This window comes from Henckelia pumila, chromosome 3 (genome assembly GCF_033568475.1).
Source record: "Henckelia pumila isolate YLH828 chromosome 3, ASM3356847v2, whole genome shotgun sequence".
NCBI lineage: Eukaryota > Viridiplantae > Streptophyta > Magnoliopsida > Lamiales > Gesneriaceae > Henckelia > Henckelia pumila.
In genome coordinates this window covers 192,169,852-192,180,122 of record NC_133122.1, presented here as the reverse complement: position 1 = coordinate 192,180,122, position 10,271 = coordinate 192,169,852, and the positions used below count along the sequence as shown (strand labels likewise).

Genomic DNA, 10,271 nt, shown 5'->3' with positions numbered 1-10,271 from the left:
CTCACGCCTAGCTCCTACACATAGTAGGAATCCCTGGCCAACCCACGAATGAGAGAGAGGGCAGCAACACGCACAAAGCAGGAAGAAATGGGAGAAGACACTCAGTCACTAATCCAGGAAGCACCCCAGCACCCTTCGAACTCTATCCCCTTCAATCTCTCAACCTCTCGCTCTCTCTCTCGGCTCCCACGCACATAGGACAGAAACGTTCTCTCTCGGGACCGGCTAACACTCTCCTCGCTCACAGAGAAACGAGGACAAGAGAGGGCAACAACACTAAGCCCGGCCGCCTCACTCTCTCGCCCCTACTCTCGGCCTCACTCTCACACACAAAGAAGAGGAGGCTCACACTGGTTTCTGTCTTCTGATTAGGGAAGAAAATGGAGGAATTAAATAAGGGCTTTAAGTGGGCTGAGTAATTATATTGAGTCCCCTTTATCCCTGCTTTGTGCGTGTTGCTTTCCTCTCTCTCGTTTGTGGGTTGGCCAGGGATTCCTACTGTGTATAGGAGCTAGGCATGAGTTTGGGTTTGGGAAGTCTTTGTGGCCTTCGCCATGGATTGCCGATGGATTGGAGAGTCGTAGCGTCTGAGCCCCGGAATCCCTTTGTGTTACTAATGTTTTCCTGCCTCTTGTTTGTTTTTCTTTGTTTCTTGATTTTTGCAGCGTAGGAACATGCAAGAAATGGAGCGGCGGATCGAATGGCATGGACGGAAAATTCCCAACAGTGGTATCAGAGCCATGTTGAAGCTGTTCGTCCGTCGCCGTTGCCTTCGCCTGGACATCCCGCTGCCCGTTGTGCCGTGTCCATTGCTGTCCGTTGTGGTCGTATTCCGTTAGCTTGGAATCGAAACTCTTGCGATGAGTTTCGCTCTGGTATATTGGCTTGAACCTTTTTTTATCGCTTTAGTAGCGTAACCGCTTGGTGCGGATGTTATGCGCATTTGTTGCTGGTAGAAGCCTAGGATTTACGTGCATTTGTTGCTGGTAGAATCCTAGGATTTTTATTTGTGTGATTGGTTACTATTGTGTTTCCATCTCCGTGGTTTTTTTCCTGTTAGTTACTATTGTGTTTTCATCTAGGCTGTGCTTGGTGGTTACTGTTGTGTTTCCATCTCCGTGTTGTTTGTCGTGTTTCTTTGTGATTCACCCGTGTCTTTGTGACTATGTGCATTTTTCTGTGTGAAATCTGCTACATGTTTTTTTCTATTTTTTTTCTGTGTGAAAAATATTTATGATTGATATTTTTCAAAACTTGTCTCGGCTCCAAACGAGGTGGAGCATTTACTTGGTTCGAATCTTGTTTTTTGAAAATGTTAAAAAGTTTAATCTTTGTTTGAAAATTTTTAACTTTGATATTTTCGACAGATGTGTTCTGTTTTCGGTGTAGTGTTGTAGCTTACTTTGTGTTTGCTGCATATTTTTTCTTGTACTAAATTTGTGTTTTGTTGTGGGGCGATGATGATGGCTATAGGTGACTCTCGTAACTAGTGAACCAGTGTTGGGCCAAAAGGTAGAGATTGTTGGGCTTTGGCCCAACTCATTATAATTACCCAGTCCACTTAAAGTCCTTATAAAATTCCCCCCTTTTCTTACCTAATCAGAAAACAGAAACCAGCGTGCGCCTCCTCTTCTTTGTGCGTGAGAGTGAGGCCGAGAGTAGGGGCGAGAGAGTGAGGGGCGGGCTTAGTGTTGCTGCCCTCTCTCGTCCTCGTTTTTGTGTGAGCGAGGAGAGTGTTAGCTGGTCGCGAGAGAGAATGTTTCTCTCCTTTGTGCGTGGAAGCCTAGAAAGAGCGAGAGGTTGAGAGATTGAAAGGGATATAGTTCGAAGGGTGCTGGGGTGCTTCTTGGATTAGTGACTGAGTGTCTTCTTCTCTTTCTCCTTGCTTTGTGTATGTTGCTGCCATCTATCTCGTTCGTGGGTTGGCCAGGGATTCCTACTGTGTGTAGGATCTAGGCGTGAGTTTGGGTTTTGGAAGCCTTTGTGGCCTTCGCCATGGATTGCCGGTGGATTGGAGAGTTGTAGCGTCTGAGCCCCGGAATCCCTTTGTGTTACTCACGTTTTCCTACCTCTTGTTTTTTTTCCTTTGTTTCTTGATTTTTGCAGCGTAGGAACACACAAGAAATGGAGCGGCAGATCGAATGGCATGGACGACAAATTACCAATAGTAACTCGTAAAATGATTTAAAATTAAAAACCTTGGACAAAAAATGTATATCCCAACAAATATTTCAACCATATTTTCTTTAAGAGCAAGTCTCCACTTATATCCGTGAGACGAGTGAATCTTACTCATTTTTATAAAAAAAGTAATACTTTTAAGATAAAGTCTTTTGTAAGACGGTCTCATCCGTAAGACGGGTTAACCCTATATATGGAGCTAAACTACTTCACGCTCAATCACCGCGCTCAACTGGCCGAAGACGCTAAACTGACTTCATCAGTTTACCCTCACCAGTCTACTACCTCGCCATTTTTGGATAAGGTCATCCGTACTCTGACACACTCTGCAGAAGGTAGTGCCGCGATGCAAAGGGCAATGTCAGCTCCAAAATTTGTTGTTGATAGTGACAAATCCAACGAGAATAATTCAAAACCCTATCTGAAGATTCAATTTGAATTTATGACCGTTAACAATCAAAGGGTATAAATAGAGATCTTGATCGAACAAAGGATCTCTCTCTCACGCTCTGCAATTTCTGCTATTTTACGAGAATATTCAAAGTTTTACACCCTCAAGAATTGATCAAGGAACTCGAAACACAAACGTCGAAGTGTTATTCTGATCATAGAAGGATCAATTTTGTGCTAAGGATTTTGAGTTGTATTCATCTTTGTTCTATCATTAGTTTAGGACTGAAACTGAGTTGTTGTACTAGAAGTTCTTGTTTAGGCAGTGTTAAGTCCTAAACTGGATCGGGGTTTTGCAAATTTCTTGTAAAATTCAAAGTCTTCTAGTGATATCCTTCCGAAGTGGAAGAAGAGGTGACGTAGGAGTATTTGAAATCTTCGAATATCCATACACATTTGCTTGCGTTATTTCAGTCTACCCACTATCATCACCTAACCTAAACTATAACCACTTACGCAGTGTTTGGTTCAATTGATAGGATTATTGAATGATTATTAAATGAATGATTAAAGACATGATAGATAAGTATTGGTAATTTGTGTTGAAAATAGTATTGTGTTTGGTTTGATTTTTAGGAATAAGATTAAATAATGGTTTAAAATTATTTTGCCAAAAATATCATTTATATTTTATTGGATTGGTGATTTTTAGGTTGGAGGAAAAGGATAATTATGAAATTTATGTGTAAGATAAAAACAAGGATAAATAATACTAGGGTGAGGGGAGAGTTTAGTTAACCTACTATAAAACAACTTAATCCTTTATAGGTTAGATTAATTTATTTTAATAAAAATCCTACCAAACAATGGATTAAATAAAAAATCACACACAAACGAACCTAATCCCTTGCACCAAACACTGCGTTAGTGTTCAAATCTATAATTTGACATATTTCCGCACATATTCTTGTTTGTCAAATTACATCAGACATTAAGATAAGTCTAGAACTCAGTCACTAAACCGATCGAGTTCAATTGTTTTATACTAAGCTGCTTGAAAGTATATTCACTCCCTCTACACTTTCAACCGATCCTATCAGATAATTTATCATGTTTATATAAAATTTAATAAATTAAATATCAATCAAATCAAATACTATGTTTACTATCATTTCTTATTTATTTTTTATTACATTATATTACTTATTTATGTACTATTTATCTCATCATACCTACTAAACGGTATAGTTTTCTTAATATTAAAATTATTGTTAAATTGAACAATATTTTTTTTACAAAATTTTAAAGATATTAGTTGATTTATCATATATATTAGTCGATTTAAAATTAAAGATAAATCAACTAATATTTTTTTAAAAATAGGATACGTCAACAATCATTATTTGAATCGAGATAGAAGATCCGTATATCACATATTTTTGTGATTTTCATCCGAATAACTATTTTTTAAAAATTTTACTTGATTTATTTTAATTTTTTTTTAAAATAAACTAATATATGATAAATCAAATAATATTTCAAAAATAAAGTAATTTTTTTCAAACAAATTATTATCTAGTTAAAAATAATTTTCGAAATCATAAAAAGCTAGATATTGTCTCATATATCTGAATTCTGAACATCTCATATCGATTCAACCCATAAAAATATTAATTTTTTAAATCAACAAACAATGATAAATCAACCAATATTTTGAAAATAAATAATTTTTTATAATAAAATTTATCCGGATGATGATCATTTTCAAAATCACAAAAACTCTAATAATATTGTCTCAGATCTAAATATATGGTTCTCATATCCGATGCAACTCATGAAAAATATTAAAATTTTTATATCAACTAATATATGATAAATCAACTAATATTTTTAAAATCATTTTAATTTTAAAATAAAAAAACATCATTGATAATTTCTCATGTCTCTTATCCGATATAATTTTTGAAAAATATTAATTTTTTAAATCAAATAATATTTGATAAATCAATTAAAATTTTTAAAATAAATAATTTTTTTTGATAAACAATCATTTAAAAATAGCAATGATATTGTTTCAGATATCTGATAGAAGATCTTTTATCCGATCTCAAGTCATAAAAAATATTTAAACTAAAAATAAAGGAAAAAAAATTATTAAAAGAGAGAAAAGGGTGCAGCATCCGCTCGAGCCTTGAGTGCAATTAAATTGCAGCGTCCACGTACAGTATTATTTTTTTAAAAAAATTATTTATTAAATTAATTATTAAAAACCCATATATAAATGTACCATAACTCATATAATATATATTACTATTTCGTTGCACGCATTGCGTGCGTACATTACGTATTTTGAAAAAAAAGGCAATAAATAATAAATTTTAAACTTAAAAAAATAAAATTTAACGTTTTCCTAAATAAATATTATATAAAATGAATGTCATAATTGTAAATAAAATAATATCAAAGGGCACAAAGTGAACTTTTAATAGCTAGAAATAAAAGAACTTTATAAAATGACTATTTTACCCAATAATTTTGGTTTTATTAAAAATTAAGTTAGGACGTAATGGTAATTTCAAATCAAATTTCACCAATTAATTAAAAGTTTATTAATTAAAGAGTCTTTACTTTAATAATACAGTAATATATATAATGAAAATATCAAATTATTATTATTAATTAGTTCTATCATATCAAAAGCTATCATTAATTGTAACAAAATAATAATTAAAAATTTAATATAATAATTATAGTTATCATAACAATAACTATATAATTAATGTTATAATAATAAGTACATACTAATATTATAATAATGAAAATATTAATTATTTCTATCCAATAATATTATAATAATGAAAATAGCAATAATTATCCTTTCAATAATAATAATAACAATTTTATTATTTCAAAAAAAAAAAAACAATTTTATTATTATTTAGTTTCTCGCTTCTCCCGCAGACAAACATACACGTGGATTATACCAAGTTGAAATTTAAAAATCGATTTAATACTTCAGTCCTGTCTCCCTCGACTGACATAGAGCACCTGAAATTATTTTTAGGGAAATTTTTTTTGTTTTCTATTTAATGTTCACATTTTGGGATTTTAGTTCTTATGTTATTTAGTTTTAGTTTTAGTTTTTTTTTTCTCATGACATTAAACAAATACGATGTTAATGTAATACTGATATGACAGCATTACCTGCTACATTAACATTCCTAATAAAAAAATACTAACATTGCTAACTTCCATTATTAAAATTAAAATTTGATGACTAAAAAATCAAAATAGCAAAAGTGACAAAATCAGAGGAGCAAAAATTCAGTGTTTCCTTATTTATAGACCATTAAAAAAATTGGGAATTAAGATACTCCTAGTATACGTAGGGAGCTAAGAGCATCAGTTTTTTTGAAAAAAACAAGCTGGAGTAAATATGGATTTGCACTATGGACTAAAGTTTACATATTTACTTCATTTCGGATCGCAACTGGTCTTCTTAAAATCCACAGACAAAATAATCTTCCCGATGCCTCTATCATTTTTCTTTAAAAGGTTCAACGCCTTCTTTAAAAGGTTCAACGACAAAAGGGATGAGTTTTTGTCTAAGAATGAAAGGCCACAAATGAGTTCTCACTTTGGCAATCACAGAAGCTTTATAATCCAAATCTCTATATCGTAGATCGAACGCTGCAGAAGATAATAGCAACAACAACAATAATAAATTCTACACTTAAAAGTGGTATATAATTAGGGGATGAGGGGTCCTATGCCAACAAAAAGCACTATTACAAAGAAGCTAATGGTTTTTACCTCTGATTTCAATATGCTTTTGTTGTAGTTCAGCAAAATCTACGCTGCCACATTTCTTTTCAAGCAAATCCAAAATGACAACCTTACCCCCTACGTTACAGCACTCAACATTATTCCGAAGATTGGAAGCTCCATAATCAACAACAAAATCAACACCTGAAAACATTAATAAAAACCAAGTGAAAAAAGTTCAAAAATGTCTCCACAAGCCAATGACCCCTTGGCCCAATGATTAAGGGTGAGGCCCTGAGACCAATTTGTCTCAGGTTCGATTCCCGTTGACTGCGGGATTTTTCCTAATTTATTTAGTTACATTTAAGTAGTTTTTTTGTTCGAGATAAGAAAGTCTCGGGTCAATGCTCAAGTTTCGTCGGTTGTATGCGGACAATTGTACTCTTTAGTGTCATAATTTGATATAATTTGATATTACGATGTATTTGATGTAATTGTACTAAAAAAAATGTCTCCACAATTTCACTTTATGAGCTGTGAAGCCTAAACTAGGATTCTACGTACTTTTTACAGTATAATTATTACCTACTGGCTGCATGACCTTGTTCTTATTCCGGCAGATAATATATATAAAAGAAGATATGGAGTATCTTCTAATTTCATTAAAATAAAACATGAGATTCAATCGCAGCAATCGCGGCCTCCCGCGTCATGATATTAACAAATACAGTTAGGAGAGCAACAAAAATACCAAGCATCAAATAAAAAGATGGTGCAACCTTACCCTCAAAATGTGCACGGCTAACGGCATCTACAAAGTCAAACAATGTATCCGATTCCGATGAGTGATCTTAACAAGATTATGGGTTTGACCCAATATATTACAGCCCATGACAAAATCATCCTTTAAGTCCCATGAACTTGAGTTCATAAGTTGAGTACTAAAAAAAAAAAAAAAGTAATCATTCATTGCTCTTGTTAGGATTACTTTGTGTTGCTCTGTGATGATGACTACATCTCGAATGACAACTAATCTGTTAGTTGAGAGTGTGTCAACTTTATTTTCTATACAAGGATTGATTTGGAAATCCTCGAGGACGCAATATTGTATAATTTATATTTAACGACGTTCAAAATATACTGGTTTAACATTTGATTCGTTCTTGTTTTCGCGGATCTGTTTATTTTTGAGTTCTTAAATCTAATGTTGAGACCATATTCTGTTTTTCCATATGAATACATATTGGACTGCCTTTTTCTGACTCTTTTCATTGGCTCATCTTACTTTCACCAAAAATTACAGAATGCAAATCATCAGATATATACGGCACTGTATTGTGGCTAAAGTTTTCATTCATATAGATTAATCACACAAATACATCAGCAGGTTATCTGTCGGGGTTCTGTGTATATATATCTCATTAATGGTGGCAAATCACAAATAACCTGCCTGACTCAAGGGGCTGTGGCCTTTCATCCACCTTGTTAGCATTTCTAAAGAATTTTTAGGCTGATCCATCGGAACCATATGACCGGCGTTGTGCACTTTCAAAAAAGCAAGTGGTCCATATCCTTTCTGCAATCCAGCCTCTGCACCATCTACGGTGAATGGAACCGTGGATGCCGCCAAGTATTTCTTCTGTCCCGACCATTTCATGGCGTCAAGCCAGTTCGAGTTCCCTGCCCAAATCACACGAATACATTGTAAAATGTCCCATTGAGATGTGTAGTAATTTCAGAAGCTAGATGCTGGAGTCTTTCTTACCGAGCCAGTTGCATATCAGATCATATTCTCCAGCATACACAAGTAACTTGATCCCATCCTCCAACAGTGCAGGTATTCCTACATCAAGATTTCTCATCCAGTCTCCGGCCATAGCGTAGTACACCGTGGCGCTGCATGAGACGAACTCTATGTCACCAACACCAAGAGCGATTTTGACGGGTTCCAGTTCCAGAAACCGCTCCAGGTTAGAGAAGTCGTAGCACAGGAGACCCTTACACTTCTTTCTTATATCATAGTGCTGGACATGCCACACGAGTTAAAATGCTTCTTGTAGTTAAACAGTGTATTTTGTTCTCAAGAGACATGATAAGCACATGTCAAAGAATAATATAACTTACATTTATTCCCTTGTTAATTAATTTTATGTTTGAGAAGATGGAATTGCAAAGTTCGCGTGCATACAAACATTTACTTCGATCATCTTGGCCTAAAGAACAGCAATAGACATCAGAGTTATTTTTATTGTCGTCGATATGGAAACACATGGAAGGTTGAAGTTTAAAGTAATACCACAAAGTTTAGCTTCTTTTGCACATTGTAAAACTTTTGGTTTAAAGCTATCGTACTCATCCTTTGTGAGTAGTTTCATTTTCAAAGCAAAATCAGTGTACGCTTGATATTGGATTTCTGGGTTAGTGAATCCATTTCCTATGGCCATTCCCTGCGAAATAAGAATTCGAATCCGTAAAAACAACTTTCTGACTAGATGTTATTCAATGGCAGCAACATACAGAACTACTTGGGAAGCACATAAAAACCTTTAAATTGATATGAATGCCTTCTTTGTCTTTGTTTCCTTTATTAATTCGAGAAGCCAACGCAGGAATATAGTGCCCCGCATAAGATTCTCCGGTTATGTAGAAATCATTCCCTGCGAACTTTGGATGCCCCTTGAAAAACTCCTGACAGTAGACATCATAAAACTCTTTTGATATTAAGAAATCAAGAATCATAATTCGTATTATTTCATGAAATGGAGAATCATGATATTGAGAAAGACCTGCAAGAAGTCATATAGATCATTGCTAACATCTTCCTCATTGTGTCTAATGTCAGCATCGGCAGAACTGTAGCTAAAACCGGTCCCGGTTGGTTGGTCGACATATATAATATTCGATACCTTATCCCATCCAAACTTGTTCCATGTTAAGGAGAGGTTCTTTGTTATTTTGAAGGGGCCATTTTCATAAAATAAAGCTATTTCACTGCTGCATCCTGGTCCTCCTGTTAGCCACACGACTACAGGATCCTTGCTGCTGTTTCTTGATTCAAAGAAAAAGTAGAACATCCTGCAGCCAATGTTATATCAAGAAAACATGTGGAAAAAAAAATTAAGGCGATTGATTTGGCTCAAAAATCATGGGATTGATCCAGGAAAGTCGAAATCCGTATTTAAAATTGTCAAGCAACAATATACCTTGCAGCTTCGGAATGCTGTATTCTATAGTAGCCAGCATGATGACCCAAGTCAGAGATAGATCCTCTTGTTTCCAAAACAAATGGAAATTTAATCTTCCTTTCGACGATCCTCGATTCGTTAGCGAATCTGTACCCGGAAACTTCCCCGACATGATTGTTCATACCATGCTTTGGGGACAAGTTGAATGATCTGATGAGCCTTTCTGCCTGAGACTCTGTTTTTAGAGATTTCAGAGTGGAAAAATGATCGTCGTTGAAGGTTCTTGCTAATGAAAATGTTGCAGAAATTAAGAACACAGAGACAAATGTGAAAAGGTAACAATGGTGAAGAAATGTGCAAGCCATTAGAGTTCCTTTTTTCATGAGTGAGTTCTGAGCAGCACTACGAAGGCCAGTTTTATAGCATTTTTTGTGTGAAAGAAACAAGTTTTAAGGTAATATTCCTCTTATATAATCATCATTCATGCAATTTCTAAAAATCTCAAAATTTTTAAATCTTAGTGTGTCATTTATTGATTTTTCTAATTATTTAATTTTGTCTAATTTTCTCAATATGATCTGTCTGCTTCATTAAATTTCATGCTGGAAAAATCTCAAGTGTTGTAATATAAAATCGTAATTTTTACATCTATTGTGTGAATTTCTTACGTTTGGCTCTTTAATTATCAAAATATGATATATTAGTTGTATCTTTAAAATCATTCTTTTCAAAATAATAACGATACCAAAT

The 10,271-nt window shown here is 34.3% G+C and overlaps 1 protein-coding gene across 1 annotated transcript; it reads right to left on the bottom strand.

Moving 5' to 3' along the window:
• Window positions 1–7,712: 7,712 nt before the first annotated feature.
• On the bottom strand, window positions 7,713–9,928 carry LOC140891889 (serine carboxypeptidase-like). The gene is made up of 7 exons (XM_073300560.1): window positions 9,540–9,928; window positions 9,123–9,411; window positions 8,881–9,024; window positions 8,633–8,783; window positions 8,461–8,549; window positions 8,102–8,360; window positions 7,713–8,016 (listed from the first exon to the last, which is right to left on the bottom strand). The coding sequence occupies exons 1-7, from the start codon at window positions 9,902–9,904 to the stop codon at window positions 7,772–7,774; spliced, it is 1,542 nt and encodes a 513-aa protein (XP_073156661.1). The 5' UTR covers window positions 9,905–9,928; the 3' UTR covers window positions 7,713–7,771.
• Window positions 9,929–10,271: the final 343 nt, after the last annotated feature.